Here is a 17,247-nt window from a genome sequence, read left to right on the forward strand (position 1 = left end):
GGACTAGCCCAAGTAGAAATTGTCAGAAAGATAAGATTGTTTATTGGGAGACCTGTTTTCTTTACTTTCATTCTTGCTGATAAAATAAGGAGAACCATTAGCAAGTGTGGAAGGAATGTTTCTAGGCCTTTTGTTTTGCGACTATCAGATCTCAAACATATGGAATGTTTTAACATAATGAATCTGTACAGCAGTGACTTATTGCTTGATTATGAAAACAAGTCCATAACATAAGTAATTTGACTCTTTTTCTGTGCATATATTATGTTAGCCTTTTTTTGTTTTAAAGGGCATACATCACAAAAAGAAACCATGGAAGTCAGCCTTGATATAACAGCTCTCAGCATTCTTCAACAGCCTGAGAAACTTCAATGGGAAATTGTTGCAAATGTCCTGGAAGACACGGTTAAGGATCTGGAAGAACTTGGGGCAAACCCATGTTTGGCCAACTGTAAGAGTGAAAAGATGAAGGAAAAACATCTAGAACAACACAACATTCCCTTTCCTTGTTTATTAGCTGGGGGTCTGTTAATGTACAAATCACCTGCTACCTCTCCTGTTAGCAGTAACTCTCAAAGGTCACTGGATGGCTTAAGCAGGACTCGAGGTGAGAGTGTCTCGGAGCAGGGATCAACTGACAATGAATCCTGCACTAATTCAGAACTGAATTCGCCTCTGGTACGGAGGACTTTACCTGTATTGCTGCTATACAGCATTAAGGAGTCTGATGAAAAAGCAGGAAAACTCTTTTCACAAATGAACAATATTATGAGTAAAAGTATACATGATGATGGTTTCACAGTTCCACAGATCATTGAAATGGAGCTGGACAGTCAGGAACAGTTGCTGTTACAGGATCCCCCTGTGACTTATATTCAGCAGTTTGCAGATGCAGCAGCCAACCTAACTTCTCCGGACTCGGACAAGTGGAGCTCTGTGGTTCCCAAACCTGGGACTTTGGTTCAGTGCCTGCGTCTGCCAAAGTTTGCAGAGGAGGAGAACCTGTGTGTAGATTCGATCACTCCTTGTGCAGATGGAGTTCATTTGTTAGTAGGACTGCGGACTTGCCCTGTTGAATCTCTGAGTGCAATAAATCAAGTAGAGGCCTTGAATAATTTAAATAAATTAAACTCGGCACTATGTAATAGAAGAAAGGGTGAACTAGAATCAAGTCTTACTGTAGTGAATGGCACAAGTATCGATGTAATCCAACATGAGTCACCAGCAGATGTACCAACTCCTTTAATAATTCAACCTGAACAGAGAAGTGTTAGTGGTGGATATCTAGTGCTTTATAAAATGAATTATGCCACTAGAATAGTTACCCTAGAGGAGGAACCAGTAAAAATCCAGCATATCAAAGACCCCCAAGACACAATTACCTCAATGATTTTGCTCCCACCAGATATATTGGATAATCGAGAGGATGACTGTGAGGAGCCTGTGGAGGAAATGCAATTGACTTCTAAAAATAGCAGTGGGAGAGAGAGAAGATCTGAGATCTCTACTCTTGGGCACCTGGTAATAACTACTCAGGGAGGATATGTAAAAATACTAGATCTTTCAAACTTTGAAATTCTGGCCAAAGTGGAGCCACCTAAAAAAGAGGGCACAGAGGAACCAGATATGTTTGTTTCTGTGATATACTGTTCGGGCACAGACAGATTATGTGCGTGCACCAAAGGTAAGACTTTTCTTTAAAAACTTTTAAAATGCTTTATTTGACAGTGTTTGAATTATATTATAGAATGTTAACATAAGTTTCAAAATAGTAATAGACAAATTCCATCGAGTTTATATACAATTTAGTCCTGTTCTAGAGAACAGGACTGCAGGCTCTAGTTAATTCCTCATCTTAAATATAGATTTTAATCTCTAAAATGGGAACATCTCTTGGGTATGTCCAGTGTACTAGTAAATCTGTTTTGGTAGTGTTACAGAATTGCTTAAGTCCTAAACAAATAAAAGTAATTCTTGTATGTAATTATTCCTGTACTGGATATCTGTGCTTCAGAGAAATGCCTCCTGTATGTAATTGGAGTTATTCAAGAGGGTAGGGAAGAAAATGCTTTTATATCTTATTCCAGTGATCAGTTATGAAACCTGTGTCTTGTTTCACATAGGCCTGCTGATTCTGCTTGGGCTTTTCTGCAGTTGGGATTAATCTTTAACTGTGAGAGCCAGACCATCTATGCAGAGTTGTCAAATCCTTTTTAAAAATGGACAGAAAACATTTTGGGGGTGACACTTTGATGGGTAGCTCAAGTCCAGGTGATTGGTACTTTGTAGTAGAAGGTGTCCCCTCCCTAGTCGTGCCTCCTTGTGTCACATCAGTGCAGAGGTTACGGCTCCGAATTCCTTGATGAGCCAATGTCTTTCCTAATTCCCCTGCACTTCATTGCAGTGGTGGTGGAAAGAGTCTCTGTGAAGCTGAGCTGATGGGCTGTTCACACATTTCAGACAAACTCCCATCAATACCATGTTGAACTTCATTATCTTTTTCTCTCTCTTTACTAGAAGAATTTAAAAAGACACATTTCTTCTTTCACAGACACGGCATGTTAATTACATAGTTCTCCTGTGAGAGAACTGCATGGCTCTTAAGGACCCTGTCTTTATCACTTACCTACCATGAGTTTTAGCAGCAATTTTTTGTTTACTTTTTTAATATGGATGAAGACATTGAGTATTAATAGCTAGTATTGATATTTGCAGACTCCTAATATAAACATCCAGATTTACTAAATTGTTCTTTTTTTGAGAACTACTTTTGAAGAAATGTCAGTTAAACTGTTTCTGCATCTTTTTTTCCTGTTTAAAATGGAACTCTTTTTTTGTGTCATGCTATCAGGTTAAATGCCTGTGAAAATTGTTAATGTATCGAATCTGTGCCATTATGTTTTTATCTATACTTTGCTGATTGAAGTTAAACTCATTTAGAAAAACAATTGCTAAGCATTTTATCCATAGAAGTCTACTATTCATTATATCTTGTATAATACCTGTTTGGGCTTTCTTGGGTGTGTATTCTGCTTTAAGATTAATGACAAGTTAAAGGGCTTATTGTTATTGTGCATGGTACTTTCCCATCCAGTATTAGCATATATAATTACGTTTTTGTAGGGTTTAGTGTTATCTAAACCTGTTTTTAGGACCTTGAGTGTAAAGTTATGCAGGTCTGTTGATTTGGGAGCATTTATTCTGTGAGTGTAGGAGTATTTGTGTCTACTGCCTAGATAATCACCACCTCTGTTACTGACTGTTACTTTATCTTCCTCATAGCAGACAAACACATCATTCTGCTTTTTTAGTAAATATCTGTGGTTTTTTTTTTCCTCTCTGACAGTGTTGTCATATCCATCTAGTAATTTCTAAATAGCTTTGCTGTGACTTCTTTTGTTCTTACTGCATTTAAGATGACTGGGATTTTATTTTTCTTTAGTCCTGTAAGCCACAGACATCCCTCTGCCCTCAGGTTTCCCATTTCAATATACTACTATGATGTTTCTTCATTTCTGTACTGATTGATAACTCTTGTCTTTTACTTACATCCACCACATCTCTGTTTAGAACTTGTTTTTCTGTTCTGCCATGAAACTTGAATTTCAAAATCAGTTRTTTTCATTGTTTAAATGTCTTTAGCTTTCAATTTCTATTCTTTTTTGACAGCTTTTCAGTCAGTTCTGCTGGGTAATTTTTCTCACTCCTGAGAGAAGTCTAAAGCAGTCATAAATATTCAGGGACCAACCTCTAACAGGAGTCTGGATTTCAGGGTCCAATACTAGATAAGTCTAAAGCCTAGAGTCCTAACTCTTTTATGCCAAAATTTGAATCACAGAATGGTTGAGGTTGGAAGGGACCTCTGGAGATCATCTAGTCCAACCCCCCTGCTCAAGCAGGGTCACCTACAGCACATGTCCAGACGGCTTTTGAATATCTCCAAGGGTGGAGACTCCATAACCTCTCTGGGCAACCTGTGCCAGTGCTCTGTTACCCTCACAGGAAAGAAGTTTTTCCTTTTCAGACGGACCTGCCTGTGTTTCAGTTTGCGCCTGTTGCCTCTCATCCTATTGCTGAGCACCACTGAGAAGAGTCTGGCCCCATCCTCTTTACACCCTCCCTTCAGATATTTATACACATTGATAAGATACCCCCTCAGTCTTCTCTCCTCCAGGCTGAACAGGCCCAGCTCTCTCAGCCTTTCCTCATCTGAGAGATGCTCTAGTCCATTAATCATCTTCCTAGCCCTTTGCTGGACTCGCTCCAGTAGCTCCATGTCTCTCTTGTATTGGAGGGCCCAGAACTGGACGCAGTACTCCAGATGTGGCCTCACCAGGGCTGAGTAGAGGGGGAGGATCACCTCCCTTGACCTGCTGGCAGCACTCTTCGTAATGCAGGCTGGGATACCAATGGCCTTCTTGGCCACAAGGGCGCATTGCTGCCTCATGCTTAACTTGGTGTCCACCAGAACCCCTAGGTCCTTCTCCGCAGAGCTGAAGCTTTTTAAAGAATGACTCTTATCTTAATTGTTTATTGTTTATAAATAGCTACACAACCTAAAATTTCAGGAATACTAAAGGGAAAAGTCATCCAAAAACCTTGACTTACACCACAGCAACTTTTTTTTATCCTAGAACTTGCTGTACGTTTGATTATCTTGATACAAGGAAGAGATTTTGATTAGTTTTTGTTGAATCATAAAAGTCATTTAAATTGCCTACTGTAAGTGGGTCAAATAGCTTGCTGATCTGCCAGGTGGCTGGAGAATTTTTTTTCTTAAATACATTTTTTGGGAGCTTCATCCAAAATCAGAGTTTGTGGTCTTTGCTCCTCTATATTAACTACCATGYATGGGATGGTGCCTGCAGTCTGACAGGGTTAGGAAGTTGAACGTTGAGGGGGGGAAAAACATGTTGAAAGTAGAATGACTAAGTTAATTGAAGTATTAAATGTTAATCATTCTAACAAGTAGGTTTTAGTGCAGTGACATGAGTGAAAATACATTAAAGTAGAAGTTTTGGAACCTATAGGCCCTGGAAATGCTTGGAAGAGCAGCAGCATAATACTTGACTATTTACTTGTTCAGATATTAAGATTGGGCAAAGAAATACTTTAACACCTGCAAGTTCTGACATATAGAATATCCAGATTTTTTTTTTTCTGCTGCTTTTGCTTTGACATGCTATTTTTGTTGGTAGATTATATCTCTTCCTATAGCTGCCCTTAAGATATAGCTGAAAGAAAAAAAACTTTGTGAATGGTGTCTTCTTTTTTGGTTTGGGGTTTTTTTGGTGTTTTTATTAGAGGATGTTTCTGAGACTTATATTTGAGATCCCCTGTGCTTAAATCTTTGTGGCTTAGGAATAATTAATTATTCTTACTCCACTTCAAAGCAGTAGTAGTTGACCTTTGGGGGAAGCAAGTGTGTAAGTATACTCCCGGTTCCAGTTCTTTCAAGCAAAAATAATAGGCTTTAATCACTTTGTATTTTGCTATCTTTTTCTCCACTGGTCAAGGGAGAAAGGCTAGTTAATATCCATATTATTAGTGCTTTGTATGTGTTGTCACACAAAGGTTTTTAAACATTTTGTCTTGTGTAATTAATACAAAACTTTGCTTAAATGCTGCTTTTGTAACATCCAAAATAACTGAATCATCTATTAGAAAACTATACAGTAGGCTGACAGCTATTGTCCTTGAATACGTTTACAGCGGGGGTGCAGTCTGGGATGATATTTGAAGCCTAATATTTAAAGTATTTAAGATGAGGACCAGATATAATGTGGCTTGAATGCATAATTTTCCAGAACTACAGATGTCACTGCAGTCTTTGGAGCCCAATTTTCATCTAATAATACTCCTTTTTTTATTACAGTCCTACAAAAAAAATTAGGGAAGGTCTCCTTTTAATTAGAGTATACATTCTACTGTTTTCTTTTGTTGATGTATTACGGATTGTTTCTTTAGTTTCACTGCCTAGCTCAATATTTGCCAATCAAGCAATTTTGTTAAACTTATCTTTAGAGTATAGTGCGAGGAGGAACTTCTCTGAACTGTATCTTTCCATTTAAAATATAGGTGCAAATCTGTGCTTGTATTTTGTATTGACAGTTTTGAAAATTGTGCTTACTTGTGTTTCTGCACGTATTTTAAAATATTGTTAAAATTGACAGTTATTTATCTTTCGCTGCTCTTGTTGTTTTCCCTTGACAAGGCAGTAGTGTCAGTGTCTAAAGCTCTCTGAAGAACTGTTGCGAAATTGGAAAGTGAGGTGGTGGTTCAAATTAAGCTAAATGAGTCAACAAGCGGAAATGTTCAGGGCGTTGTGATAAAACAGCTGCTTTGTACCCAGACTGTCTGATTTAGTATATGGATGAGTAGGTGTTAAAATCTGTATGATCTGTGTGAGTGCATAATATCGTTTCAGGCGGTGAAGCGTTCTTGGATGGTGCTCACCTGAAACTTGCAATCTAGTTCTTTCACAAATCTTGGTTTTTGCATGTCTGTGTCTAGTGAGGGTCTTGCAGTAAATCGTTTCCATATATCAAGTTCTAGTAAAATGCTAGTATTGTTTTGCTTTACATCTAACATAACTTCTCTCAACAGAGAGTTAATTTGATTTTTAGAAGTGGCTCTTAAATTATTTCGGCTTAATTATTCTTTGGAAATAGTAAGACTTAGTTTGGGGAGAAAAAAAAAAACACAAAAAAGGAACTGTTTTTCTACTTGTTTTCTTCATAAGAAAGAAAAACTTTACTGCCTTTGTATTTTAGTGGTTCTCTTTTTTACCTATATTGCTCTGAAGCCTCCAGGCAAAAATTCCCTTTGAAGTTACACAGTGAGTTTCTTGCATGTTGCGATTGATGGATCAGATCAGACCTGTTCTCTTGCCTATTGTCTATAGCTCAGAGTTGGAGGCTGGAAAAGAAGAAAAACCACAAACATAATTATTCAATCATGTAAATTTTTATTTTACCAGTTGGTTTATACTTTGATTTAAAAGCATTTTTTTTCTTTGTGTCCGTTTTGTGTTTTTTGAATGTCCTTTCTTTTATGCCTGCTTCTCCTAAATTCTTGCCTCTAGTGTTCCATTATAACAAGAGTTTTACTAGTCATCCCTATTTGTGGGGAAAGTATCAGTAAAGTGGTGATTTTTTTCAGACTGGAGCTTGGTCTTGTCCAAAGTGTGTATGCTAATACTTCTTGTCACAAGCRTGACAGAACTGGATGGCACTTTCACCCGTTTGAGAATGGCTTCCCCCAAATCTTACATCTTTCAATTATAACAGATTACTTGCTTTTGCATTGCAAATTAGTGTATTTAATACTCTCCATAGCTTTTCTGTTACCTATTTTTGTTTGTATATCTTATTTGTGTCTTCCTTGTCATTAGGCTTTATCTTCTGCTTTTGTCAGCTTTTTGTGTTGGCATATTTGAAGTTCAGGAGTCAGTTAAGTGTTTGCAGTTTTCTGTCTTCATAGGTGGTGGGGGCTAATCAGGGTAGGGAGGGGCTGAATTTTTTGCCATACCAAAATTAGTCTTGCAAGTGATCCTAAGAGGTCATTTTCAAGTCAGGATCAATTACACTTATCCTTTCAGAAAGACATACAGATTAATATGTTTTTGAAAATTTTCAACATGGGAGACTTAATAGCCTACTTGTGAAATTTCTTCTAATATATGCAGTCCTTGTGTTTTTTTTTCCCCCCCCTAATGTCTAATCTGAATCATCTTTGCTGATTTGAGTCATTGCTATTGTTCTATCCTTTGTGGACGTGGTAGAGATTGCTACAAAAAAGGAAGAAAGAAACAGCTTCTTGTATATTTATATAGTATGCTCCTCCAGCTATTTATTTCCTTRAGCTAAATACCCTCAATTCTTTTAAACTTTCCTCAGGGCTTAAAAGAAAAAGAAACAGTTGCTCTCGCAAAAGACCCTCTCGAGTTAGTCCATGTTTCTTGATGAGATACCCAAAATTGGGCACAGTTATCCAACAGATGTCTTCGAATGGAAGAGAAGAATTCCTTAGTAACTCTGCAGGCTGTACATACCATTTGTGCATATATACAGTAGGATGTTTGCACTTTTAAGCAGGAAATTGAATCAGGTTTATCTTCTGACTCACAAGAGCCTCTTCTACAGAACTGCTCGCTAGCTGATTTTTTTTTTCATCCTGTAACAGTGCAGTTAATTATTTCTAGCTAGTCAGAGTAGCTTTCACTTGTCCCTATTGAATTGCATTCTGTTTTTTTGTAGTCCAGGATGGAATTTTACAGCTTAAATCCCCAAGGATAGTGTAAATTCTGTTGGAGTGATGCTTTTGGGAAACTTTCTGAAGGAGTTTTTTCCAGTGTTATATATTAGTGTATGTTCAGAGCTAACCCTTTCTCTACAAACCAGCAGTGAGGACTATATGTTGTTTGTGGATAGTTTTCTATGGTATGACTTAGTTTTTTAAATTCCTTTAACTATTCCAGTGTTGTTCAGCCACATCCTTGGGTTGTGACTTGCTGTTGACAGTTGTTAAACTCCCAATTCCTACTAGAGTATAGAAAATGTTCAGGATATTGAACATTTCACCAGACTGGCTTTGACTGCAGTGGCCTAGTCTCTGAAGTGTTCTCTACTTTGTGCCAATACTGCTTTCCTGCAGCTGATCACCATTTTGCTGAAAGGAAGCTTGGGATTTATTTAGATGGATTTATGATTCATTTGTTCTGTTTGTGTAACCCATCAGATTCTTAGGTCCAAGGATTCAATCTCCAAGCAATTTACTGATTTTTAAATACAATTCAGAATTAAACTACCAATATTCTGAATGTGTTACCTATTATTTTAGCATCATATAATGACGTATGCTGATTATTCTCCTTTGTGATTGCTGAGTAAGCAAGTGTGAGCTTACATATCTTCCTCTCAGTAGTGCAAAAGAAGCATTTATTACCTTTGTCAGGAAGTGAAGTCTTCAGGTAAACTAGCACTTAGGGTGTTCACTATCTGAGTAGAATTAGAAAGTACCAGGCGCACCAGTAATAACTTAAAGCAAGGATGACAAATCAGCATTGACTTTGGCACAGATTTTTCCTGGCACTGCCTATCAGAAGCTATGGTATCTTTAAAAAATAAATGAAGCATGCATCATCGGAAAGTCATCTTCTGATATTCTGCGAGAACAAATGCTGCTTTTTGTGGCACAGAAGCAAAGCCCACCTGCAGGGTTTGGGAAACTGTACCAAAGCATGTAGAGGGATCATTTCATAGGCTAATACTGTATTTCTGAAGTTTATCATAAACTTCTCTGTGGAAGCTTTTTTAAAAACAAATGTGAGGGAGTAAGAAATCTGAAGCTTAGCACAGAAATTCTATTAGAAAAGGGCTGGAGTCTGGCAGGCACCCAAGGATTACAACTCTCTCTTCCTCTCGTAGTATCAGTAAAACAGGAAGGCAGATTTTTTTGTTGTTGTTGTTCCTGTTAATTAGCAGTGTACTCCGCACTGCAGTAACAGAAACTTCTCTTGAGGACCAAATGATCACTTCCAGAGTGTTTTCTTTCTTTTAGTGAGGTAAGTGAGATACCTTGGCCTAACTTTCCCTTAGAGAAGCCTACAACTTTGCAGTTTTGCAGCCTTTCTCCTGCACCAGGGTGTAAAAATGACAGATGGTGAAAGCAGTATGTTGAACTTCCATTTCATGAGGTGTACTTACTCCTTTTCTGGCACGGGAGGTTCTCGGGTTCGGATCGTGTAGATCGCTGTGATCTTTGAGCAGTAACCAGAACAGGAAACAAATGGAGGTTTGGCTTCTTACCAAATGCAGCTGTCAAGATCCATGTTTCCTAACATGTCCCTAATTCTTTGTTTAAGAAAACTGCTCCTTTGTAAGCTGTTTGATCTCAGCAGAACTCATTTATAATTATAATTATTTATTTATATATATATAWAAATTTATAATATGTATTTTAATTTATAATTATTTACTAGAACTACTTTTTTCCTCCAACCTTTGGATCTGCTGCTAGTTTAACCTGCTGATTATGCTTCTATTTTGGATTTTCATTAAGTTTATCCTCTCGGCTTTATTTCAAATTACTTGGATAACTTGCAAAGCAGGGTTTTTCATCAGGTTAGTCAAGTACTGAAGGACATTCAATAATCAATTATCAGAAAAGCTACAGGAAACCTTCCCTAGGATTTTTTTTTTTTTTTTTTTTTCTTCCGTATGTAAATGATAATGACATAGTGGAAGACTTTCTGGTTTTGGCAATTTGGATTATGTGAAGTGTCGTAGTGGTTATGATTTAGGCTTTCTATTGGGGTTTGTTTGGTTACTTACACACACCACTGCCCCTCCCAAAATATATATATTTTTTCCTTTCATGCCATTCACAATCGGAGTTAGCATTGTTGTAGTTCTCAGATTTGCATTCTTCCCGAAAAAATTTTGTAGTAGCAAGGCAAAGTGTCACTTCATGTACAATCTGATGTGTTCCTCTGTTATATAATTATTGTTTTATGTATGTAGCACTTCAACTGGAAGCCTATCTTGTGAGTTTGGTTTCACCATATGCCTGTCTAAACTTGCTTCTTTTGTTGTCTGTGATGAATTTAGGTGGAGAACTTCATTTCCTTCAGATTGGAGGAACTTGTGATGACATAGATGAAACTGATATACTTGTAGATGGATCCCTTTCCAAAGGTGTTGAACAATCATCAGAAGGCACCAAGCCCTTATCTAACCCTTCTAGTCCAGGCATTACAGGTAAATTGTACATGTTTAAATGTATCTAACTATAAGCATTTTTTTGTTTTTTACTTTTGGAAATTGCATAGTAAAGTGATTTTTGAGTTATTTAATAATATATAGGGCTTTATTGTTTTTATAGCTCTAATTTAAGTTCTGTAGCTGTTCTGTGCTCATCACTTGTTATGAACAAGCATAATGTTTTATCAGTTTCCAAATCTCAAAAAGCTTTTGTATAACTGTTTTTCTAATCTCTGCATGTTACTATAAGTAGGGCAGGCGGGGAAAAAATACACAATTTTGCAAAAGCTGAATATCTCTCACAAGTCAAATAAGCTTGAGCTCTGTATTTGGAATTAAAATTACACGTTCAATAACTAAAATTTTCTTAAAGCTTCACGTAGAAGCTTTAGAGCTCTACTTCATAAAACTAAGTACATGTATTCACTAAGCATTATTGCAAACAGTGGAATTGATGCTCTCTATACTTTAAGTAGTACAGTTGCCATTTGTTAAATTAAGCTTATAATATGAGTTCTTAGATTTTTTGATTGTAATAGTTTTATCTGGGTTGAGCCTTGCTCAAATTCTGCTGTCACCTCCATACCGGATCTCTTCCTGGAAGGTTGTCTGCCCTTGAACAGAAGGAAACAACTGCTTCTAGTTGTCCGATTTCCATTTTTACGCTGAACATCATATTTAGGTCTTTACTGCCATTCTTGTACTGTTATCTCCTGCTTTTTGTAGTCTCTTGGCTCACTTGGGCAGAGTAAGGAGATGGGTCACAGGGGGGATGTTCCTTTTGTAGGCAGCTAGACCATAGGGGGAAAGGCGAGGGGCTGCTCCTGCTTGTAAGGGAAAGCAGCATGGGAGCTCCTGTGGGAACCTCTCTTATCTTTTCTCAATCCTCATCAAAGCTACTTTATTGTAAATAGTTTGTCACTAAAAATTAACAACAAACTTAATTTTGCTCATAAAGCCTGAGGAAGATTTGAGTCATGTTGAGATTTTAAAAGTATATCTCTTACAATCTTGCTTTATTTTCTTTTTTTTTTAAAGGGAATTAGTTATGAGAGAGCTGTAAAACTATTGCGACTTTCATTTTGTTTTAATCTCCAAATGCTGGTGATAGAGACACAAAGCATAATTATTTTAGTGGAGCCAGGGTTTGGAGGGTTTAGCCATGTTTATTGGGAAGTAAATAGGGATATACTGGGCATAGATGACCTAGAAGGTAAAAACAGTAAGCGTTAAAAAAAATATTAAAAAAAAACCCCACCCCCCACACACTATGATGAAAACAAACCATTCACATAGCCATGATCGTGTCGGAGAAGACATGATGTTAATTCTTGGTGGGGGGCTACCTGCAGCTGCTGAGGACCCAGAAGCTAGTGGAGGCTGAGTGGCAGTGCAGGAGCCTTTGGGCTTTGGAGTCTGATGGCAGCAGGCTGCTTGCTCTCTTTTTCCCAAAACCCCTGCGTGCTTCTAGCCTTTTCCCCCCTTAAACAGTGTATACCACTGATATATATGCAAAGGAAAGAAGTCTGCAGCTTTCTTCTGCAGTTTTCTTCCTTAGCTAATGGCAAATAAAGCACTAAAATCTCTGAAGAGGATCGGAATATCCAGGACATGGATCTTTTTCAATAGGTGCGTTCTCTGCATGGCAGCTTATCAGCAGGTCTAAGTCTCTTCCAGTCAGAGGGCAACTTTGACTAACCCGAAATTGATGATCATTATTGTTTAAATTCTGTCAGTACTATAATTGGCAAATCTGTTTTTTTTTCCTCTTTCTTTCTCCCAACCTTCAGTTTAGACTCCTTGAATATGACTTACCGGAACAGGAAATGAATATACTAATGTACAGAAGTCTATGCAGCTGTATCTTTAGATTGTCCACAAGCTGCAGGCCCTCATTTAAGTAGTCACGTAATTCAGAGAGCGTAGTTGAACCAGTATTGCTTGGTCTTGGTCTGTACTAGTTTCTAATGAGATACTGGAAACACAGTCGTGATCAGACAAATTGAGTAGTGTTTTGCTGTGGCCTCAACCTGAGCCACGAAAAGCTGTATGAGAATTTTAGTAATTGCTGGAAGCCAGTATGGAAATGAGTCTGAACTAAAGTTCATAGGTGCTCCTTAAATGAGACCACAGTCTTAATAATGTGTGAATGATTGCTAGGACTATACAGACGTTTCAAAGTCACGCGCCTGTCAGAATGCACGCAGTTCACCGTCAGGCATTGCCCCCACATTCATAACTGCATTGTTGTTCCTCTTTTACTCTAATTACTGAACAGCAAAAGATATATGTGGGGTGGTTTTTTTTTTCTTCCACTTATGTWTTCACATGTGTCTGCCTGAAAAACAGTCCAACAGAAAGCCTTTTCTTTTGGAGACTGAACTCTGGGCCAATCTGACTGAGCACAAAGTCTTGAACTAGCTCTCTTGGGTCGCAGTTGATGGCAGACAGCAGTTAGGCTGCTTTTATGAAATTACTTTGGTGGTCTCTGAAGCCGTAACTGAAAGATGCTGTAGTCGGGACAGAAGAGATGGGGACAAGCACAAGCTTTTGTCCATGTGTCTGTATTTTGTTCATATGCTCATGTTCTGGAACACATTTCCTAAATTTTATTTTCTAGTCTGTATTTACAGCTTGGCTGCTTTTTAATTGTTCTAGAAGGAAATAATGTTAACCATACCAAGTCATAAATCTTGACTGGATTAAAATTATTATTTCCTTTTAAGGAAAGGAGGGGTTTTTTACTCAGTACAGTAATATAAAATGCTCTTTTTTTTTTTTTTTAGAAGCAACATGAAAAATAATACTAACTTTCATAACTTCTTTAAAGCCTCTTTTCAAGTTTTCTAGTAGAACTTCAACTTGTCATTGCTTACTATTACAACGTAACAAAAATCATGTGGTTTTGCAGAAGAAGCTAGGTCGACTTGACAATACTGGAAAGTTCATTTTTCAGTTTAGGGGGTTGACACATCATTGCAGTTCGTTGCTCTGAATGCTCTGAACTTTTCTCTTTTTGGTGGGGGTGGGGGGAATAAAGCAGAAAAAAAACCCAATCTGCTGAAAGATAAAATTGATATGCAGTTTGATCTATAATCTTGGTTCCTATTGCAATGTCATCTAGCTGATGAGGGTCATATTTGGAAGTGGAAAAAAAAAAAAACAGGCATTCGCTGTATTATTAAAAAATAAATTTCTAAGACTGTCACTTTGGCGCTTTCCTGCCTCCTAGATTGAAAAGCAGAAGTCCGTAGTTGTTGCAATTAGAGTGGATTTTCTCTCTGACTCTGATGGGTCTCATATCTTGAACCTCTCCACTTTCCTGGAAGAAATGCTTTCTTTTTCTCTCCTCAAACTGGAGAATGTAATCTTGTTATTGTTCTGATTTCAGTCTGGACTGCTTTGCAAGGCAGTCTCTAGGTTCAGACTCAGCAGTCACTTTGTTTTCTTTTTCTTTTGTGTCGGGCTTGCGTGTGTGTCTTTTTCCTGAGGCAGTGGCAGTAGCAGTTAGGTAGCAAACTTTCTCTTCATGAAAAATCATAATTTCTATACAATGAAAAGATTTTCTCTGTAATGCATTTTTAGGAGAAGATGCTCACAATGTAGAAAATTGACATTATGCATATCTAATTTTTCCTAAAATTTTCCTTTTTATGTCTGGGGAAATCTGGTTATTTTTAGAGTTCCTTTGTAATGTGTATTTGGCTGCTTGTCTCCCTGAGATATTTCATTTTTCAATAACTTTTTGATTAATACCCTGTGAACTTGTTTTTTCAGGCTAGCACTTGAATATGAAGACAAGATATTTGAAGCAATTGCCTAGGCTCGCTGTCTTTTAAGTGTGTTATATAGGACATGTTGTGCTTTTCTATTTTTCTCTTATCCCTCTTTTAAGCTAAATTGGGAGCCTTCCAAAACATTCTAGTATCCACCATAAAACAAGTCTGCATCAATGAGCAGGTGATAATACAATGTTTACAACATTTTATCACTGTTGTTTAAGTTGCGTAGTAATTCCATGTGTCTGTTTTCTCAGAATATAAAACTTTAAGGTTTTCTTATCTGAGTCAATGGATGTTCAAACAAAAATGTTTTAATCAGATTTATGTTGTCAAAGYATAGCTGATGAATTTCTTTTTCCTGACACTTCTCAGACAGCATACTTGAAGCTCTCAGTACTTAGAAAACCTATTCCAATTGAGTTGTTTTCAAAGGATACTAGCTTCAAGGCCATTTTTTTTTCCTGTTTGGTTGGGGGGTTTTTTTGTTTGTTTTAAAGAAACTTCATAAAATGTGTAGTTAATTTTACTGACAACAGTTTGGATATATTTCAGAAGGTTTATAGGATGTTCTGGAAAAAAAATCTATGTAGTAAATGTGTTTTCTGTAACCATTCAGGAGTTGATCTGTTGGTGGACCAGCCATTCTCCCTTGAAACGCTGACATCCCTGGTGGAGCTAACCCGTTTTGAGACCTTAACTCCACGATTTTCAGCCACGGTCCCTCCTTGTTGGGTAGAAGTCCAGCAAGAGCAACAGCAAAGGCGGCATCCTCAGCATTTGCACCAGCAGCACCATGGGGATGCGGCTCAGCATACTCGAACTTGGAAGCTACAGACAGACAGGTAAGTAAAGTATTGGTACAAAATGGATTGTGTGTGTATTGCTTGCCTTGTTTGTGTAGCTGGTATCATAACAAATTCCATGTGATTTAATTGTTTTCGTATCGTGTAGATTTAAGAATGCGTACTTTCAAAGAGAGCAATCTGTATTTGGCAGTTTGCATTATTCTTCCTGAGATTGCCATAGTTGTTTCAGCGTACCTTGAAACAAATTGAAAAATTGTTTTGAATATGTGTACTTTTGCATGCCAAACCTTGTCATTCCCTTAAATAATTGGAGAAGCGCATTCACCAGAACTTTAGATACACTCTGACTTTGTATATAGTAAGTCTGATTCACTTTTCGTACGCATACACAAATTCTTAGTAAACTTTTTATTAAAAAAATATATATATATATATGAATAAAAGAACAGGCTATAGGCTCCTGTAGGAGTATAATTTCTTGTCCTTAACCAAGTTGTATTATAATTTATTTGAAAACGTGAAAATTATTTGTGGATTTATGGCCGTTTGTATCAAGTAAAATCTTTATGTATGAGATATTTACTTGAGTCAATTCAGAGCACTAGTTGTGCTAAAATTTAGACAGTGTTCTCACTGGATGAACTGCACTAGTACTATGTAAGTGTAACTTCTCGTTTTTTTACATTTGACATGAGAACTTGAAATTCTTCTGGGATCTTAGACTAAAACACCAGTGTTGCAGTCTCCCTGAAGAATTACTTAAAATCAATCTGAAGTAGCTTTGTGTAGTTTTTCTAAAAAAAAAAAAAAAGGCTTGGAGAAACAAAGTATAGATATAGGTAGTGTAGTGTGTTTTCTTAGGGGAAGTATGTAATAAGGTACTAAATATTTCTTGGGTCAGGCTGTCACATCCATCCTGCTGATCTAAAAGCTCTGCGCAGTATGCTAATTGAACCCAAAAAGGGTAATGCAGAATCTAAATGACCATTTGGTAGAAAGAATGAAATAGGCAAAGGATGCTAGGGGAGCTAGAAAGCATACGCAAAATGATGCTGATGTTTGAACAAGTGGAAGCTCCCTTGTGCTGCTGGGGTAGACCAGGTTTCAAACATTCCAGATGGGAAAACAAGTCTGGAAGTTGCAGGCATTCCAGTGTTGACACTTAACCTGAGCCAAACTTGCYGTGACTTAAATACTCAAACTAGGATAAAAGCTTGCAGTGCATCATGACTTTTGAAAGCAATCTGTATCTTGTGGTTTTGCATTGTGTAAGTAAAATACTCTATATGTGCCAAATGGAAAGGAAATGATTCCATGCAAAGTAACTTCCAGTTGTAATTATTGATTATCCAGTATGTTTGGCAACAGCGGAAACAAACAAACAAAAAAAAACAAAAAGAAGATGAGGAAAACATTAAAGTTAAAAGCTGTTAACTTGAAGGTGACAGATGGAGCACTAGCGTATAAATATTTGATTTTTAGAGGAAAAAAATTATAGCTGGTGCAAAGTAAAATAGTAATGTAAAGAGGTAAAATTAAAAGTCTTGGCTTAGTATAGGAAATATTTAACAGCTGCTGAATGAGACATTTAGAAAAAGATTTAAGTTAAAGTCCCCTTGTTTATAAGGTGGAATGTAAATTCTCAAGGTGGAGACCAAAGTTAGCTCTTAATTGAAAGTTAGTTGGGGAGAAGGTTCTTAATTTCTGGAATTTTTTGGTCCCTRAAGTGAAGTTCCTTTTATCTTCTCTTTGAGTGTCTCCTACTGACTTCCGTAAAGATGTGGGATTATAGGATTAGATGGCTAAATAATGTGATTTGATATAGCAATTCTTTTGTTTCTCAATGGAAGAAAATAATTCTGTAAATGTATTTCAAGGAACGGCATTACACTACAC

General features: G+C 37.2%; 1 protein-coding gene across 1 annotated transcript in view; it reads left to right on the top strand.

Moving 5' to 3' along the window:
• BIRC6 (baculoviral IAP repeat containing 6) overlaps positions 1–17,247 on the top strand; it is a 201,436-nt gene that overhangs the window by 28,399 nt on the left and 155,790 nt on the right. Inside the window, exons 10-12 of the mRNA XM_026081224.1 lie at positions 290–1,684; positions 10,611–10,760; positions 15,162–15,387. Coding sequence (XP_025937009.1) covers positions 290–1,684; positions 10,611–10,760; positions 15,162–15,387 — 1,771 coding nt within the window. The remainder of the gene's footprint in view (positions 1–289; positions 1,685–10,610; positions 10,761–15,161; positions 15,388–17,247) is intronic.

This window comes from Apteryx rowi, unplaced genomic scaffold (genome assembly GCF_003343035.1).
Source record: "Apteryx rowi isolate R43461 unplaced genomic scaffold, aptRow1 scaffold_54, whole genome shotgun sequence".
NCBI classification, from domain to species: domain Eukaryota; kingdom Metazoa; phylum Chordata; class Aves; order Apterygiformes; family Apterygidae; genus Apteryx; species Apteryx rowi.